General features: G+C 38.1%; 2 protein-coding genes and 1 long non-coding RNA gene across 6 annotated transcripts; all 3 read left to right on the forward strand.

The window, feature by feature from the left end:
- Window positions 1–248: 248 nt before the first annotated feature.
- Window positions 249–2,608, forward strand: LOC106304719. 3 transcript variants are annotated; one of them, XR_001262817.1, is made up of 5 exons: window positions 249–519; window positions 621–1,291; window positions 1,431–1,663; window positions 1,760–2,138; window positions 2,294–2,608. It is a non-coding gene; the product is annotated as an uncharacterized LOC106304719 (long non-coding RNA). The 3 variants fall into 3 exon arrangements; XR_001262818.1 differs by having other exon boundaries at window positions 249–362; window positions 445–519; window positions 621–1,663; XR_001262816.1 differs by having other exon boundaries at window positions 621–1,663.
- Window positions 2,609–8,280: 5,672 nt separating this feature from the next.
- On the forward strand, window positions 8,281–9,083 carry LOC106303020. Its single transcript, XM_013739398.1, has 2 exons — window positions 8,281–8,440; window positions 8,542–9,083. Exons 1-2 carry the CDS (start codon window positions 8,281–8,283, stop codon window positions 9,081–9,083), a joined length of 702 nt encoding a protein of 233 aa, XP_013594852.1.
- Window positions 9,084–10,526: 1,443 nt separating this feature from the next.
- Window positions 10,527–18,327, forward strand: LOC106305992. 2 transcript variants are annotated; one of them, XM_013742437.1, is made up of 22 exons: window positions 10,527–11,474; window positions 11,545–11,660; window positions 11,888–12,096; window positions 12,349–12,468; window positions 12,568–12,696; window positions 12,779–12,904; window positions 13,083–13,138; window positions 13,238–13,337; window positions 13,671–13,788; window positions 13,948–14,157; window positions 14,287–14,611; window positions 14,872–14,965; window positions 15,185–15,293; window positions 15,391–15,653; window positions 15,756–15,880; window positions 16,119–16,353; window positions 16,444–16,632; window positions 16,718–17,004; window positions 17,105–17,306; window positions 17,402–17,641; window positions 17,728–17,813; window positions 17,884–18,327. In XM_013742437.1, the coding sequence occupies exons 1-22, from the start codon at window positions 10,789–10,791 to the stop codon at window positions 18,041–18,043; spliced, it is 4,185 nt and encodes a 1,394-aa protein (XP_013597891.1). In that variant the 5' UTR covers window positions 10,527–10,788; the 3' UTR covers window positions 18,044–18,327. The 2 variants fall into 2 exon arrangements, with proteins under 2 accessions (XP_013597891.1, XP_013597890.1); XM_013742436.1 differs by having other exon boundaries at window positions 10,528–11,474; window positions 17,099–17,306.
- The last annotated feature ends 699 nt before the right edge of the window (window positions 18,328–19,026 follow it).

The following is a 19,026-nucleotide window of genomic DNA, read 5'->3' on the forward strand; positions in this document are numbered from 1 at the left end:
TTAGCTTTAAAAAAAAAAAAAGGAAACAGAGCGCTTGTTTAAGCGCAGGAAGCGCCGGTTGTTTACACTGTTCGCGGGCCCCACTGACATATGGCGGCCCGGAAATGGTTCATTTTTAACTTTTTTTTTTTTTTTAATCAACCAAAAACCAAAAAAAAAAAAAAAAAAAAAATTATGCTCTTACGCAGCATAGAATTTACACGGGCTGAGTATGGCCTGTTAATATTTTCTTGTAGCCATAAGACCAACTCTCCTTCTTCACCCAATGAGGACCGTCAATATCGATTAGCCTCTTCCACTTCTCCATGGTGTTGCCGATTGATTTCTGCAACTCTCCGTTTCGTTGGAGTTATAAATATTAAGTATTTACTCTCAATCATCCAATCATTTATTTATTCATATCTTAATTTCAGCTTAACCCACCTTCTTCATCCCTTATTCAAGTTCGTACAGCCTCTGGAATACCTCTTCAAATTCCTATTGCTATCTTCGTCTTCAAAAGTTCGTGCAAATACTATTGTAAAGCTCTCTACTTATAAAACTTATTCGTTGTGTAGTTCAGATCTTTAATTAACCGAATACAAACTAAATCTGTCTCTTTTATGTTTTTAAATTAACAGGGATCGACTGTGATATCAAAAGTAGGCCAAAAGACATGGCAAGTTGGAGTAAGGTCGTTTGGTTTGCGCAGGGAGTGCCCCGGTTCGTGTTTATCACTTGGCTAGCATTTCGCGATAGGCTATCTACAGGAACGCGAATGGCTCAATGGGGCGTGGTACAGAGCTGCTTGTTCTGTGGCGAGCCAAACGAGTCAAGAGACCATCTCTTCTTCGCTTGCCGGTACACATTCACTGTGTGGTTAGCAGTCGTAGGAGACCTCTTGCTAGCGGAGGCTGATCCAGATTGGGAGACATCGCTTGCTCAGTTAGTGGAACTCCGATACGAGAAGCTGGACTATATCCTGTTGAGAATGGTGTTTCAGACTGCAATCTATTACATATGGAAGGAGAGAAATGACAGGAGGCATATGGGGAGGCCAAAAACAGTGGAAAACGGTTAAACTGAGGATCATGTCTACTAGATACTTTGAGAATCCCAAATTGTTGGGACTGCTCCAAAGATGGTTTCGTGGACGGTGGGATTCTTTGCAGCAGGGTTCGTAGGCTAGTCTCATTCTTATGATTCTTTATGTACATAAACTCTAAAGTTCTTCTCTCATTAATATAAATTTAACATTTCACCCAAAAAAAAAAAGACATGGCAAGTTGCATACAGTCTCAATCAATCTGTGGTACGCGTTTTTATTTGTTTCCATTACTCTTAGTACAAAATATTGCTTCCCTTCTTCTAACATTCTTTTAGTAAAGATTAAATCTGACTTTTTTTTGATGAATTTGCTGCTTCCGTCTCACGCGTACGTGGTTCGTCAGCTGAAACGCTCTGTGGATGTCTTTTACAACATGGTTTGCGTAACACTGAGAATGTACTTGATGCGTTCCAGCTTGCGCTGTTATGTGATTTCCCTCGGCTTAGCGTCATATCTCACCATATGATCATGAAACACTTCAAAGAGCTTTGTGCTACAGGATCATGGATATTTATGCAGAGCCGTCCCTTTCTCGAGAAAAAAAACTAAAAAGGCTCTGTCATCATCGAAGAAAGTGTAAGTAGTACATTCACAAACACTTTCTTGCTCTTTATGTAACTCTTTTTCTTTGGATTGGTTGGCTCTATAGCTTTTCTCAATACAAATTAACAGGGTGCTCGCGGGGTTCTTCAAAAATGGAACAAGATTGAGGCAAGGCTAAAAGCCACATCTCATTTTTGAGAACGAAGGTTTTAGCTTCCTGTCCAAAACACGTTTTGCTTATTCTATTAAAATTACTCTCAATTTGTTTGTATAGTATTATAATCCTGATAATGAGAAGGTGGAGACCACTGTTGCTACGATTCTCAAAGGAAGTAATAATTTTTTTGTTTATGTTCATTAGTAAGTATCTGATAGTATATATTATATCCATAAGATGTAAAATGATTAACCCACTGATCGACCTAGACTGTTTTGTTTCTTATTTTCTTAAGGGTCTTCCATTTGAGCTATAATAACATGCTTCTAAATCAATTGTGGAGTGAAAATGGTAATACTAAGAATCTTCTCAGCAATTCTTTCTTTCAGCTTCAAGCTAATCGTGCTATTACTGATATACATGTGCAGTTGCATGAGTAAATATCATTTTTAATAATTATGTAGTAATCACTTGTAAATGATGTGACTGTGGTCTGGTCTCTGCAGAATCAAGTAAAACCCTTGAAAGAAGTGAGAAGTTATGGTCAAAGCGTACCAGAAGACTCCCGAGAGTTTCTAAAATATATTGTCAGAAATCTACTCTAAACAGCCATTCTTCCATCATGTACGTGAACAATTCTTCCTGATCGTAGAAGACAAGAGGATGCAAACTTCAACGTAGATTTACCGACTGATGTTAAAGGTGCTGATAAAAAAAAATTAAGGCATGTGCCATTTAAGGAACTTGGTGAGCCCGTTGTCGTCTATGTTCCTTTATCTCATGTCATATGGGTGCTGCGTTTATAAGGTTTACACAATCTTATGCTGCTTATACTCCTTCGATTCTGCTCTTGATGATCTTATTCTTATATATACTATCATGTGCAAATTAAGAGTTTAAGCAGTGCAATCCTGAATTTACCTTGGAAATTAATTACAATTGGAAGCTCGAGAGTTTAATGTTAGCTACTCTGCTCGAGAATAATCCCAATATAGAAAATGGATTGAGCTATAGCATCTAGAGTGTCCACGTCCACATATTAAATCAACCAATCAAATGTCTCTAATTTACCACGTCATTCGTTCATTCGGACAACACAAAATTGACTCGGACCTCTCCGTTTCGTCTTCCTCCAAAGCACACCGTTACACCACTTCCGATTCTCCTTCGCCTCCGCATCTAAGTCTCATAAAGTTCATGTGCTTATCATAACCCAAACGACATGAATCTGTTCCCTTCCATTAGCTCCACAATTATATATCTCCCTTCTTCTTTGCTTCTCCCCTTACCTCTATTTAAGCTAACCAAATTTTCAGAGAAAACGATGACAGAATGAGGAAATCAACCGACAAAGCCCCTACATCTCTGCTCTAAAATGATGTTGCTCATGTCCAAAGACACTCGAAGCTAAGACACTCGAAGCTACGTTTCGGTTAATCAACTTCTGGAAACCGAGGACCACAACTAAAGGTAGTTTCGTTATTGGTCTGGAGCTTCTTCTTATATATGATCATGTATGAAATATGTTCTAACCCGATAATTTTGCTCATTTTGTGATATTAGTGTCTTTCAATTTTTGTGAAGCTGCTTCATGTTCTTTCTAGCCTCATTCTTCAACTTTTCAATCAACAGATGGATCAATGTGTGTTTCCTTCTCTTCTTCTGATTGGCAATTAGTTTTTTCCCACGGTTGTACATAAGGAGTACTTTAGACTGAGCCGTGCTGTTGCTACATGTAAAATCAGTTCTTCCTTACAGTACGATGCTCACCAACAAGTTTTAATCATCAACACTCATTTTCTCTTTCATCATGATTCAACACTGTCTATAGTAACTGGTAAGAGATTGCAGCATGTACAATGTTTCAATCTCTAAATCTTTGTTATATCAATCCCTTCACTATCACTGTTGATGATTTGCACCTTTCTGAAGGACGTCAATCTCAGTCCAAGTGCATAATATACTTTGCTGGTAGCCACCACCAAGTCTAGGTTTTAGGACTTTTCATGTGTTACATCTAAAGAACGAAGATACTGATTTTTTTTACTGCTCAGTTTTTTTCTACTTTTGTGGCAGAGATTGAACAGTAAGCGAGGGCATGTCTACCAGTTTCTCAAACCACAAGGCTTTGTCCTTACGACACTGCTCATCGGTACAGAGATTCAGAAGTGTACAAGGTCACTGTTTTTCTTTATTATGATAAAACTTTGGGTATGCTGTATTTTGTTTTTTGTCATTTTGGCTTCACGGTGGGTATGCCACATGAATCACTGGGGTAACATGCGCTGTTGATTTCATATTGCTTCTAAATCCAAATCGGTATAGAAAGTTTCTACAAACACACTACAAGAAAATACGTCGAATTCCGACGGAGGTTCCGACGGAAATCAATGTCGTCGGACGTTTGTGACGGATTACCGACCAATTTCCAACGAAATCCAAAAATTTGAAGTCGTCGGAATTTTCCGACGACTTTTCGACGACATTCCGATAAAAAATGTAACCGTTGTAGTCATCGGAAATTTGTCGGAATATACCGACGAACTTCCGACGAATTTCCGCCTCGTCGGAATTTTCCGCCGACTTTTCGACGAGATTCCGATAAAAAAATGTAACCGTTGTAGTCGTCGGAAGTTCGTCGGTGTATTCCGACAAATTTCCGACGACATTCCGATTAACAGTACAGTCGTCGGAATTCCGTCGGAATTTTCCGACGAATTTCCGACGAACCATGTGACCGACAAATATATATGACCGTTGTATAGCCGTTTGAGATTGGACAATACCGACGGAATTCCGACGGACTGCTTTACATCCGTCGGAATTTCGTCGGAAAGTACAAGTTGGAGTAAGGCATGTTTATGGCAGATCTCTTCAAGTTTCTCTTATGTAGAAGAATGTTTCTTGCATCAGAATTATTTGTGTAAAGCTTTTATGAGACAGTTTTATTGTCTACCTCCATTAACATGTGACGAGTTTGCTTTGCAGTATCTATTGAGAAGAGCTTCACTAACCGCTGAGGATGCTTTTGCCTTTCTGAAAATAACGACAATGATGGTGACCCAATTTATGGACCTTCTTATTCATCTGAGAATGTTCACGTAAGTTTCTCTATCCTATTTTGCTTCTATTTCCCAATACAACTCGATTTGACGGACATTGATGGACATAGGTTTCTATCACAGTGGACTCACGACAAAAGACGTTAATGATCTGTGGATTCAAGCTGACTTTGATGGAAACAATCTAAAACAGTTTCAAGTAACGTATCTGAATGAGGACATAGAAGTAAATGGTAACCAAGAACAAACAATTGGTTTCAGTGTCAAGAACACATCATTATTTCTTTCTGAAGTGGAGGAAGGAGTGTAGCTAGAAACTTACTCTCTCTCAGATCAATAGAGGCTTACAGTTTTTTTTCTCTCCCATAAGAATGCCTTGCTCCTGTCCTTCTTACATTTAAGAGACCTTTAGATTTATTGCCCCCCCCCCCTTTCCCTCCCCTCATATTAGAGGTTAGTATAAACACTTTGCCTCCATTGGCCAAAGAAAATACTGGCAACGCCCTGGCCGCTCTCCCCTTCTGGATTGTGCGTTGGGTTAAGAAGAGAGAAAAGGATATTACACACTGGTATACATTATACTATGTAATATGTTAACCAAATGTGGAAGCTTTCATGTAAAAGTAAATGTTGTAGTAAAGATTTAAGAAGCATCTTTGGAACTCTCAAAAGTTTAGGACACTAAACCAAATTTGTTATAACCAATGGATCAAGAATTAGGCAATTCGAAATCAAAAGCATAGTCCTTCTAAACAGCAGTAGCAGCAGTCATATTTTAAGATTATGGAACTGTAAACAATATGCTAATAATAATATCATGTAACAAAAACAATTAGTGTTCAAATTATTCAATATTTATATAACATATTTTATTTAAACAGTTATTTTTTTGGAGAAAAAGATGCAATTTAATTTTATTCAATAATTAGTATATGTTACTCATATTAAATGTGATTATAAAATATTATATCATAAGATTACATATACAAAAAAAATATTTACATAATGTGTATTACATATGAAAAGTACATTTAAAACACAATTTATGTATATATATATATATATATATATATCCAAAAATAGAAAATGGTAGTTAATTAAAAGGTTACAATTTTAAAAACGATCTTCTATTTTGATAATTTTAAAATTATTATAAATATAAAACAAATTATTAATATAAACATGTGTAGCCTGGATAATAACTTAGAATGTGTATAACTACAGTAAAATTTAATATTGAGTTTGTACACAATACTTTCAAAGCATCATAGACAAAGGTCATGGAACCTAAAAAAAAAGGTCATAAACACAAAAGAAGAAGTGAGGCAAATACGAGAATAATAATAATGCAGTTTGTAGGTTTGCAACTCAGATTGTAGGGTAGGATCAAACTGTAGGAGTTAGAATTCTTAAACCGTTTTTGTGTATAAATCATTTTCAGAAGCACACAAAACGTCTATGCAATGTGTTTAATCAGATATATGTTAAGAGTTCTTCAGATTTTTGATTAAAAATCTAATTTCAAACCTCAGACGGTGATAATTTTTGTATATATCTACCATTTATAAATTTAAGAAAGCTTTTAAGTTTGGTCTGAAGTCCTCACTCATACATGTTTTCGAGAAGTCATTCAAGACCATGTTTGAGCAAGTATCTCAGCCTTGCATAAAGGGATGACCGAGCACACAAACACTACCCAACAAACAGAAAAAAATTAGAACATCAAATAATAGTATTAATATTCAAAATTATTTTCAAAAAATCTGATTAATTAAATAATTAAAATAAGAAACTGTAAAATTAATATTACATCAACAACGGTAAGAAAGTAAACCTTCTATAAATTTACAACTAAAAATATTTCAAATCATGAAGCAAAATTTTCTTTCTATCACAAACAAACTTAAAAAAACACAGAAATTAAATAGCAACAATAAATGTTAAATTTAAATTTTGGTTAAAAAGGTTGACAAAATTATTTTTGTTAAAATGATAAATTGAAGACAACAAATAAAGAACCGGTATACAAGTCGGTGGTACTTTCTTTTAAAGACAAGTACAAAAATAAAACTTGATAATTTTAAAACCAATCAAAATTTATACAATACTAATTATAAGCTTTACAATTGTTTTACATAAAAATAAATAACCAAGATAAAGAATATATATAGATCTTAACTTATAATTTAGACAACAAATTATTTCAAATAGATTTAAATTTGCATTTATGTTTATAATTCTCTAACAAGTTTCAGTGTATATCATATTTGTTCGTTTTTAAAATATAAATATAAAAATTAATCTAATATTATAGGAAAAAATCCGGGCGTAGCTCGAAAAACCCCCTAGTAAGATAGATAATTGAAAGGACTAGAAAATAGGAAACTTAAAATATAAAATTCTACTGTTCAAAACTTCAAAATTTGAATTTTTGAAGTTGCTTTTGCAGTATATAAAGTTTAATATTTGAAATTTTGAAGTTGTTTTTAGAGATATTGTAAGAGAAGTTTTAAAGAATTTCCTTACTCAACTTTTTCAACTATCATAATTTTTTAACAATCAATTTTTTTTTTTGAGAAACTCTATTAGGTATCTCACTGAGGATGATGATGGCCTTATATTTTTTTTCTCCTTAGTTAACTTTTTGGTGCTTTTGATTGGTAAGATATTGAGTTAGAACCCGCCTATTGAACTGTTGCAACTTGCAAGACATTAATCTAAAGACATACAACTTTAGTAGACCAACTAATTCCATATTAAAATATGATAAAATTAATTATTTAGTCGAATTTGTAACTATATGTTTGGGAGAATACAAGGAAATCTTTAAACCTTAGTATGAACAAAGATTGTTGTATTTTGTTAATATAGCAAACCATATATTATATTAATACATTAATTGGACACTAAAAAGTTATTATTTGTGTTAAGAATCACAATATGGAGAATACCAATTTAATTTTGATACTAATTTAATGTGGAAAGAAGAGTACAATTACTTGGGACAACGCTACTATAGTACGCTGGTATAGTCTTTTCACCCAAATTGGCTTTATCGACTCATTCAAGGATGATGGGCAACAAAATCCTTTTGGTGTGAACAATCCTGATCTTCAGTCTCAAATTTGTCCTTTTTGGTGTGAACAATTAACAGAAAATGTTTTTTAGAAAATGTGAAGATTGTGGGTTCATTTATAGAAAATACACACTATATGTAAAACTCAGAGAAACAAATGATGTCTCAGATGCTATGGAAACATGTTTCTGGTTAAAAGATGCGAATGACTCTTTGTCGCTCAGGGTCTCCTAAATTCACTCTACTCACAGCCTTTCTCACACTACACCCAGCCAATAAACCTTTCAGGCCCACAGCAATCTCAACCTCCTAACCAAGGCTCACAAAACCCAAAACTTCCTCACAATGGCTAAAGATGACACATGCAAAGCTTGAATGCAACGGGTATGTAAACACCCTTTTTGCATATTCAGCAGCTTGGTATCGCGCTATCACGGCTCCAAACAAACATCTGGTTGGCTTCCGGGTGCTTGTAAGGTACCTGACATTCTGGCTGTCGCTTAACGCAGCAAGAGGTAATGCACCTAAGTAACCCGGGGAGAAGTCTTGGTCCCTGAATCCTCTGGGATTGTATATTTGTTTTTTGCCGTGTAATATTTTAATTCTACTGTTGAAGAACTGTCTGCCAAGTGCACAGGAGCTGATAGATATGTCTGGTATCCAGAGGTTGGGCGCGGAACAGGCAATTTCTCAATTGGTGATACATGGAGAGCACTTCATCCTTATCCAATAGAAGCGTTTTGGCACAGAGTGGTGTGGTTCCAAGGTAGAATACCGAAGCATGCGTTCCTGACTTGGGTGGCTGCTCGTGACAGAATGCTTACGAGAGATCGCCTTATTGGATGGGGATTGTCGGTTCCTTCGAACTGTGTACTATGCGCAGGTCATGATGAGAACCGGCAACACCTGTTTTTCGATTGCTCCTTTAGCAATCAGATTTGGATGTTCTTTACTTCTCGGATGCAGCTTACTCCTCCACAGGGGTTTGATGAAGTGTTGAGATGGCTGAAAGATCCATCAAGAGACAAGAATGTGATCCTGATTATTAGACTCATTCACCAAGCTGTATTGTATTTGGTTTGGAAAGAGAGAAACAAGCGTATTCACACAGCTGAAAGTTCTCTTCAAAGCAAAAAAATCTCCTTCTCTCTCTTTTAAGCATCAGATTGAAGAACCAAAGAGAGTAAACAAAAAGAAGAGAATTAAAAACTATAAACAAAAAAAACAAAAAGTTGAAATTCTGGCACAAATCGGAATAACTCTGGTGTACCGGAAATCACACTTCTCTCTCTCAAAGATGAGAGTGTGTTAAGAGAGAGAAGGCTTAGTTTCCAATCCAGTTTTTGGCTTTGGATATTCATAAACACCTATTTTCAGTTTGATACGTGGGTGGGTGGGGGGTGGTAGAGGTGGTCGACACCAAAAGAAAAGCCGAGTTGGTTTGGGTATGGGTAAAATAGTCTTTGGCAGTGGCTAATGAAAACAATGAAATATTGATATTGTTTTACATTCGTCTATTTTTGCTAGCCGCTCAAATTTATGTACTGATTCCGGAATAAATTTTCAAGTGACCTCTATATTTTGTGAAGTTCACATTATCCCAACTAAAAATACTCATTTTTATATAAGATTGACCCCGGTTGTAAAAGTTTTCCACTGGCCACCGGTTCCTTGTAACCTTGAACATGTGTCAACTCGACGGGAGGCGGTGTTTGTCGAAGTCCCAGTGGACCCATAAGTTTATAAGAAACCACACGGAACGCTCCATCTGTTGCTTTTGGTTTAATCTCAACATACAAGAAACTCTCATATATTGGCTATTGAACCACTATCGAGGTTTTAACTTTAGCTTTAAAATCAAACAAATATCTGAAAGGGACTTTCTCACGGATTGAAATTTTAGAGAAAAAAATGGAAATGCGAGATGCCGTGAGCTTTATAACTGCTCGCTCTGGTCACTAGATTCAGAATCTGGCAGGGCCAATCTTTTTTAAAGTTTCCCTAATTATCATCATCGTCATCTCCGTTGATTTTGGCTTTTAACACGACTGAAATTTATTATTCATTCAATATTGTAACAAGCGAAGTATAAATTCATTTTCCAAATCTGTTGTACGTTACTAGATAAATTAATCTGAGCTATGACACATTTTCCCTGGCGTTATAGGAGTTTGACGTCAGGATTTTGCCACGAGCCGACCGATTTCTAATAAAATTAAGCTAAAATAGACATGTACGAGTCAATCTTTGATTTGTTTTTCTCTGAATCTCTGATACTATGCCTTGACCGCCTCTAGTTTATTAATCTACTAGACAAAAGAAAAGACGTTCGTAACGGTTGCATTAACAGTCTCGTAAATTATGGAAACATATTGATCGATGTCGTGAACTTCGTTTATTCAATTTTCTGCCTATTAAAATAAGGGGAACAATAAAGTGAGAAATAAAAATAAATAAAAACAAATTTGATTTTACGTATTTACTAACTTTAGTTATTTCTCATCAGAGAAAATCAAAATATACAACTGTAACAACAAGAAAAAAGAAGCGCATAGTGTTTATCTTTGATACTGAGGACAGCTGTACATATGATCCAAGCGTAGCTTCAACTCCATAACAGTCTCTCTCTCTCTCTGAAAGAAAAAGGAAAAGGAAAAGGAAAAGGAAAGCGAAGTAAAACATAAAAGAAAATCTATTGACCTCACATCTGCTGAAGATCCAAATCAAATCCCAGATTCTCCTTCCTTCCTTCTCTCGATTCAGGTTCATCAGATTCACATGATAGCTCCGAAGTGGATACAGAAAATCGAACTCTTTACTTAGATGTCGTCTAGTGTAAGCTCATCTCGGTGACTGATTCGATATGCTCGAACTCATCCTCTTGTGCATCCTTCTGGTGTCCACCACGCCACAGTATCTCTCCACTGAGCCCGTGACGTGTCAGGATCTCGACGGCGTTGGATCGTTGAACACCACCTGCACGCTAAACTCAAATCTCCGATTCGATTCCGATGTTCGCGTCTTCGGGACGGGGAACCTCAACGTCCTCGCGCACGTCTCCGTCGATTGCCCCGTCCAAGGATGCACGATCACCTTCAACGTCTCCGGGAACATCCACGTCGGCCAATCGGCGAGGATCGTCGCCGGCTCGGTGGTTCTCGCGGCTGTTAACTTAACCATGGATGGGAACTCTTCTATCTACACGACGGCGCTGGGTGGAGCGCCGCCTTCTCAGACTAGCGGAACGCCGTTTGGTACGGATGGTGCGGGGGGAGGACACGGTGGGAGAGGTGCTTCGTGTGTGAAGAGCAATGTGTCGACTTATTGGGGTGGGGATGTTTATTCGTGGTCGTCTTTGCATGAGCCGTGGAGCTATGGGAGTGAGGGAGGTTTTAGGCTGAAGGCGGGAGGGAAAGGTGGAGGCCGTGTTAAGCTTGTGATGAAGGATACGGTGGTGTTGAATGGTTCTGTTGCTGCTGATGGTGGTGATAGTGGTGAGGAAGGTGGTGGTGGATCTGGAGGAAGTATTTGTATTCGTGCGGTGAAGCTGTAAGTCCATCTAAAGTGTTGTGTCTTTTGCTGGAGTTTGGTCTTTCTCATGTGTCTTTTGGATATGTAGGAAGGGTTATGGTAAAATATCGGCATCAGGTGGGAGGGGATGGGGTGGAGGTGGTGGAGGAAGGATCTCCCTTGACTGTTACAGCATACAAGAAGATGTCAGAGTTCTTGTTCATGGTTTGTATTTCTTTTGCTGCCTAACTGGGCTCATGCAAGTGTGTCATAGGTTTTCTACAGGCTGTATTTATCATCCGCTTGAATCTCGTTACTTGCGCTTTCCTGTAGTTGTGAACCTTTCTATGGGCAAATACTTGATGTCCTTTCTAGTTTCCTGTGTATATAGTTCTCTATTTTGGGCTGTGTTCCGTGCTAAATTATTTGGTTCTATTTTCATATGACTGCAGGCGGTGCAAGTATTGGGTGCCCCAAAAATGCTGGAGCTGCTGGAACATACTTTAACGCAGAGTTATTTAGTTTAAGGGTTGGAAATGATAACATGACTACAGACACAGAAACTCCTTTGCTTGATTTTCCTACAAGGCCTCTGTGGTCAAACATCTATGTGGATAATCATGCAAAAGTTTTGGTTCCGCTGCTGTGGACCAGAATGCAGGTCAGTTCATTTCCTGAATGATCTTCTCTGCCCTGATTCCTTTGTGATCCGCGTACAATTTTTAATATAAGTTATTTATTAGAATATGGATGACTTTCTATATGCTTTCTTTTAACTGTTGACCTTTCAATTGTTAGTTCTTTTCGTTATTTGGGGTATTAATAAGCTCCTTGGTCTCTCTTTCTTTAAAAATACTTCGACTCGGCACTACCCCTAAATGTTTATTCTTTTCTTACTTTTCTGATTGTAAAGGTCAGAGGGCAAATCAGCCTTTATCGAGGAAGCAGCATTGTCTTCGGGCTATCAAAGTATCCAATTTCAGAATTCGAGCTTGTGGCAGAAGAGCTTTTAATGAGTAACTCCGTTATAAAGGCAGGTTATTGTTCCTAACCGTACAGTAATAATATTGGTTCTCCTTTACTGTCTTGCTTTTCTCTATGCCTTGTTAAGTTATTTTGTCCATAAATGAAGGTTTATGGTGCATTACGGCTTGTTACGAAGATGCTGCTCATGTTGAATTCTGTAATTAAAATTGATGGTGAAGGGAACCCTGCAGTGCCTTCCTCTGTCCTTGAAGTTCGCAACCTTGCAGTTCTAACGGTATACTTGTAAAACTTATCATGTCTCTTTTTTCTTCCTTTGGTTGAACTGGAAGACAGGTCTTGACTTCTTATTATTGTAGGAAAAATCCGTCATTACTTCTAATGCGAACTTGGGTGTATATGGTCAAGGAATGTTGACACTCACGGGTCCTGGGGATGCAATTAAAGGCCAGAGACTTTCCTTATCTCAGTTTTACAACATAACTGTAAGAAAGTATTATCTAAACATGATTGTCTCGTCCAAGTTCTGTTGATTTGTTTATATCTATCTACCATGATCATCTATGTTGTTATCGATCATGTTTCTTTCTGTCTATTACAAACATTTAGACATAGTCATCGGTGGAGTATGCAAAACTCTTTTTCAGTTCCTTAATTTTGCAGGTTGGACCAGGTTCTATGCTACAAGCGCCACTCGACGACGACGAAAGCAAAAACGCGTGAGTATTACTTCCTATACGTTTGCATTATATTTTGTGAGGGTGATTAGTACTGGACTTAATTATTGAAACACTTGTCTCTTTCTTTCTTTCTTACAGGGTTACTCGTTCCCTTTGTGAAAGCAAGACATGCCCAATAGACTTGATAAGTCCGCCGGATGATTGCCATGTCAATTATACACTATCCTTTTCCCTTCAGGTAAGTTTGATAAAGTACCTCGATGGCTCAAAGTTATCTTTCTGACACGAGTTAAACTTTGTGATGTATAGACTTTGTACTACTTACTAGGTAGTAACACAAGTAAAGACTCTAAATAGTATTAATAAATTATTGGGCTGATCGTAACTTTTTGCTTATATTATGAGCCAAAATAATTGTGAGTTCCATTATCATGTAAGACCTTACTGTGCATAGTTAGTCTTTTTTGTGATATTCTCCTTGAGTGAAATTAGACTTGACTGCTTCTTACAAATTCTTTTCTTTAATTTATAGCTTCAAAATTTTAATAATCTTCAACCTTTTAATTTCTAGATATGTCGTGTTGAGGACATTCTTGTGAGTGGATTTGTTAAAGGAAGCATAATTCAAATCCATAGGGCAAGAACGGTAGTGGTTACCGATGAAGGCTTGATCAGCGCATCTGGATTTGGTACATAAATCAATTTTCCATCCCTTTACAACAAATTTCTATAGCAGTTTGCCCTTTTGCAGCCATACTTTCGCCATGTCGTTAACATTTTAATACCTTTCTACGTATTTAAGAAGATTAATGTGGTTTTGGATTCTATGCATTAAATTCCTATGACAGGTTGTAGTGGGGGACTGGGGAAAGGACTTTATTCGAATGGGGCTGGTAGTGGTGCTGGGCATGGAGGGCGAGGAGGATCAGGCATTTTTAATGGGAGAGTGTGCAATGGAGGTCATACATACGGCGATCCGGATTTTCCTTGTGAGTTAGGGAGCGGAGCTGAAAGTCCAGATAATTCATATGGGAATGTGATTGGTGGAGGGATGATTGGTCAGTACTATTTTTCTATTTCTATTGTTTTAGAAAAACTGGCATTCAACAGTAGTAGACTATGAACTATCTGTTTACTCAGCTGACTCTGTCATGTCACATGTACAAATTTGTTTTCCATTTTTTCAGTAATTGGCTCCATCCACTTTCCTCTTTTGACGCTTAATCTCCGTGGATCTCTAAGCTCTGATGGCCAAAGCCTTGGAGAGCCAATAACGAAGGCTAACAGATCTTTGGTTGGTGGAGTTGGTGGAGGATCTGGTGGGACGATTCTTCTTTTCCTTCAGATGCTTGAACTCTCAAAGAATTCATCTCTAACAGTTCGAGGAGGGCGAGGTGGACCTATTGGGGGTGGTGGGGGTGGAGGGGGAAGACTTCACTTTCACTGGGACATGTTACACACTGGTGACGAGTATTTTCCTGTTGCAACTGTTAAAGGGTCCATTAGTAATAGGTATGCACAATTGTCATGCTACTTTGTGGGTCTTTTGTAGTTACCGGGGTATAAACATGCATATATACGTAGATTCGTATTACTATACATCACCATGGATTTGAGAGGATAGTTATTAGTGTTTGGTACGTGATACTCTGCCTATAGGCCCTATATTATTTTCTTTATGCTAAATTTGGATCTATCTTGGAGCTCTAGATTCTAGAATCTGACAGATATGTTTTTAATATGCAAAAATGCTTCCTCTATGATGTCTTCAGAGGAGGTGCAGGGGACAATGGAGGCCGTTTCGGGGAAGAGGGAACGATGACTGGAAAAAAGTGTCCAAAGGGACTCTATGGTACATTTTGCTTGGTAAGTCGTATGGTTTATTATGCTGTTAGTTATATCAGCGCTGGCCATATATGTCGTAACTTTTTACCAATTCTGCTTATCCTTAATTTTAGCAACAAAATGGGTGTAACAGACTACGAAATTAAAAGACCCAATAGTTTTTACCACCGTTGCAAATCTCTGCTTTGTTTGCTTGTGCTTGACACTTCTCTATTTTCTGGCTTTCAACTGTTGTTTCAGGAATGCCCCATCGGGACATTCAAGAATGTTGAAGGCTCTGACAAACGTCTTTGTACACCCTGCCCGCCTGAACATCTTCCAAGTCGTGCAAAATTTGTATACGTACGAGGTATATTATCTTATAGTTCTCTTGCTCTTCCATCCCTGGATCCCTTGTTTCTTCTTAACTGTGATGTATGCTGATGGGAGGCGCATTGAGCCTGCAGGAGGAGTTAGTGAACCTGTTTGTCCCTATAAATGTGTATCTGACAAGTATAGATTACCAAACTGCTATACACCTCTGGAAGAGCTTGTTTATGCATTTGGGGGGCCATTTCCCTTTGCTCTTCTTCTATCTGGTGTGGTGGTGGTTCTTGGTCTGTTGCTAAGCACATTAAGTATCAGATTGCTAAGATTAAGCTTCTATGGTGCCAATTCTATTGAACAGCAGAGTGCTCATTGTTTACCCCATCTTCTTTCTCTCTCTGAGGTATGGTGTTGCGGAAATTATCTTGTCCCATATCTTCGGTTTTTGTTGTAAGACATACGAATTTGTCAATTGAATTCTCTGGCCTGTCTCTTATCATTCTAGGTCCGAGGCGCAAAGTCTGACGATACACAAACCCACGCCTATCGTATGTACTTCATGGGTCCAAACACTTTCAGGGAACCTTGGCATCTGCCCTACTCTCCTCCCGATGCAATCATCGAGATAGTGTAAGGATATAACTTGACTGGGTCAAATTTTGTTGTGATTGGACGCCAGAATGTTTTAATGAAGTTGCTGAACTATTGCTTCTTATGTCTTTATCATTTTCGTGAAGTAGTATGTCACTAATCCAGAATCATCTGTCTTTCAGTCTTACTCTTTTCTGACTAATGTGACATTGACTTTTGGCTCATTTTTATTCCAAGGCATGTCCACTCATTGCTATGTACATATATGATGTTGCAGGTACGAGGATGCTTTTAACAGATTTATTGATGAGATCAACTCTACCGCGGCATATGATTGGTGGGAAGGGTCTGTGCACAGCATTCTGTTAGTTCTAGCAAATCCTTGCGCCTGGTCTTGGAAACAATGGCGTCGCAGGAGAAAGATACACCGTCTTCAGGAATATGTGAAATCTAAATATGACCACTCTTGCCTCCGCTCATGCAGATCTAGGGCTCTCTACAAAGGCATGAAGGTTCAGATTCGTATAATCTAATGTTATATGTGTTGCTTCACAACTAGCTTGCTTTTACTTCGCATTTTGACCGTCTGTGTGTCGAAACAGGTTGGAGCCACTCCGGATCTGATGGTTGCGTATGTAGATTTTTTTCTTGGCGGTGACGAGAAGCGTGTAGATATGGTCTCTATTATACAGAAAAGATTCCCAATGTGCATACTTTTTGGTGGAGATGGAAGTTATATGTCACCCTACAGTCTTCATAGTGACGCACTGCTAACAAATCTTCTTGGCCAGGTTAGCTTATATCTCTCTATTTATATTTCCCTTCAAAAATCTCCACTCTGAAAATCTTTTAAAGGCTTTCAAATCACTATTACAGCACATTCCACCAGGTGTTTTGCACCGCTTTGTTGCCGGTTTAAATGCACAGCTCAGGACTGTGAGGCACGGATCAATTCGTTCAGCATTACTTCCTGTAATTAGGTGGATAAACAGCCATGGAAATCCTCAACTCGAATTCCACGGAGTAAGAATTGAGCTTGGATGGTTTCAAGCTACAGCTTCTGGATATTACCAACTTGGTATCTTGGTTTTTGTGGGCGATTTTCCTATGAGCGATGTAAGCCGATCAGTTTCATTCAACAGAAGTGACGACGATACCCCTCGGTAAAGCCATGATAGATTTGTGCCTCTCTAGTTATTGTCACTTCTCTGAGTGTTAAGAAACTAAACCCTGCTTATTCGTAACTCCATTTTCTAGGAGCAGCTCTACATGTCCGAGCAAATCTCTTATCGAGCTGCAACAAAACTTGATCCAACCTGGACATGGCTTATCTCGGAAGAGAATCAATGGCGGAATAAACGGAGGCCTCATCAATGAGATTTCAATAGAATCTCTGGAGTACAGGAGGGACTTGCTTTTTCCGTTTTCACTACTATTAAACAATACTCGACCCGTTGGTCGTCAGGTTACATATTCTCCACTCCTAAATAACGAACTATTCTCCTGATTGTTTTCTTCTTTGGTATTAACATAAGCAAAATCTTCATTTGGTGTATGCAGGATACTCTTCTACGTTTGATCTCCATCCTTCTTCTTGCGGATCTTTCAGTGACGCTCCTTGCATTGCTTCAGTTCTATTGGCTTGCCCTGGCAGCCTTTCTTGCTATCCTCCTGATTCTACCTCTCGCTCTGCTTTGCCCATTCCCGGCTGGCCTTAACGCTTTATTAAGTAGAGAAATGAGAAGAGCCTCACTTACCCGTATTTACGCCCTTTGGAACGCGACTTCTCTAACAAACGTCGTAAGTTGATACACACATATTTTTCAAAACAAAGTGACCTTGTTTTCTCTTCTATGGTCTCTTCTTATTCACAAAGTATATTGCAGATTGTGGCTTTCATTTGCGGTGTCATTCATTCTGGGTTTTTCGCTGACCAACTAAGTGAGATGACAAACATCTGGGACGCCATAAGGTAATAAACTTTAATCAGTTTGTACAAAGTTTGTAATCACTTGATCTGAAAATTGGTGTGTTTATGGCAGAGATGATGATAAGTGGTGGGTGTTACCAACAGTCCTCTTGTTACTCAAGTCGATACAAGCTCGATTCCTTGACTGGCACGTCGCAAATCTGGAAGTACCGGACTTTTCTCTTCTTTGTCCCGATCCAGATACTTTCTGGGCATATGAATCTGGAGCCTGATGATCTAAAGAGAAAAAAAAAAAGTTTGGGTATATCTTATTTGTCATGTAAATCTGGTAAAAAAGCACAACTTCTTGTCAGTGTTAGGTGTTATCTGGTTTTTACTTCTGGAGTAAACTTTTAGGGTTTTGCCAGAAGAAATGGTAGTTTAAGAAACTAGAGAGAGAGCGTGGCAAAGTGAATTAAGTGATTTCTTAGAGTTTTGAAACAACGTAAATGTTTTAGATGTAATCCACCTGTGTTACATTCAGTTTTCTTTGGGTAACAATATTTTTTCCGAACAATTAAATCATTTATCAAAAAACTGAGCCTGTCTGAAAACAAATCGAGAAAGTTTTTGTTACGAAAATAACTGTAATTTTATTATATCGCGAGAATTTGAATAAAGGTAAAATTTATACCCGTATAATTTGTAATACTGATAGAAATAGTTTATTATAGAGAGAAGAGAAGGTTGAGGGATGATCTTCTAAATCGATCGTTTATATAGAGAAAAAATCTACTGTGCAAATAGTAGAGCGGGCTCCACATCTTTTTATATTTCAAACATTACGGCTCTTCCTTTTGACTTTCGTAACACTCCTCCTTGGGGGCCGGTGTCACTATCCGCTCTCGCTTAACGTCTTTGTTGCCTCGTTAAAAACCTTTCCAGGAAAACCCAATGGGAAAAACCATAGTAAGGTAAAAAGAGTACAACCACGTAAGCTCCCCCTCAAATGAACAGTCATAGATCCTTCTGATGGCGCATCCCAATGTTATGGATGTGTTCCTGAATACCGAGGTATGGAGTGATTTTGTGAAGAGGTCGGCTGCATTGTCGCATGATCGAACATATCTTACTTCAATCTCTTTATTCTTCTCGAGCTCTTGGGTGTATGAGAAGAACTTCGGAGGTATATGTTTGGTTCTATCGCTTTTGATATATCCTTCCTTCGTTTGAGCAACACATGCCGCGTTATCTTCATATAGAATAGTTGGCTCCG

This window comes from Brassica oleracea, chromosome C7 (genome assembly GCF_000695525.1).
Source record: "Brassica oleracea var. oleracea cultivar TO1000 chromosome C7, BOL, whole genome shotgun sequence".
NCBI lineage: Eukaryota > Viridiplantae > Streptophyta > Magnoliopsida > Brassicales > Brassicaceae > Brassica > Brassica oleracea.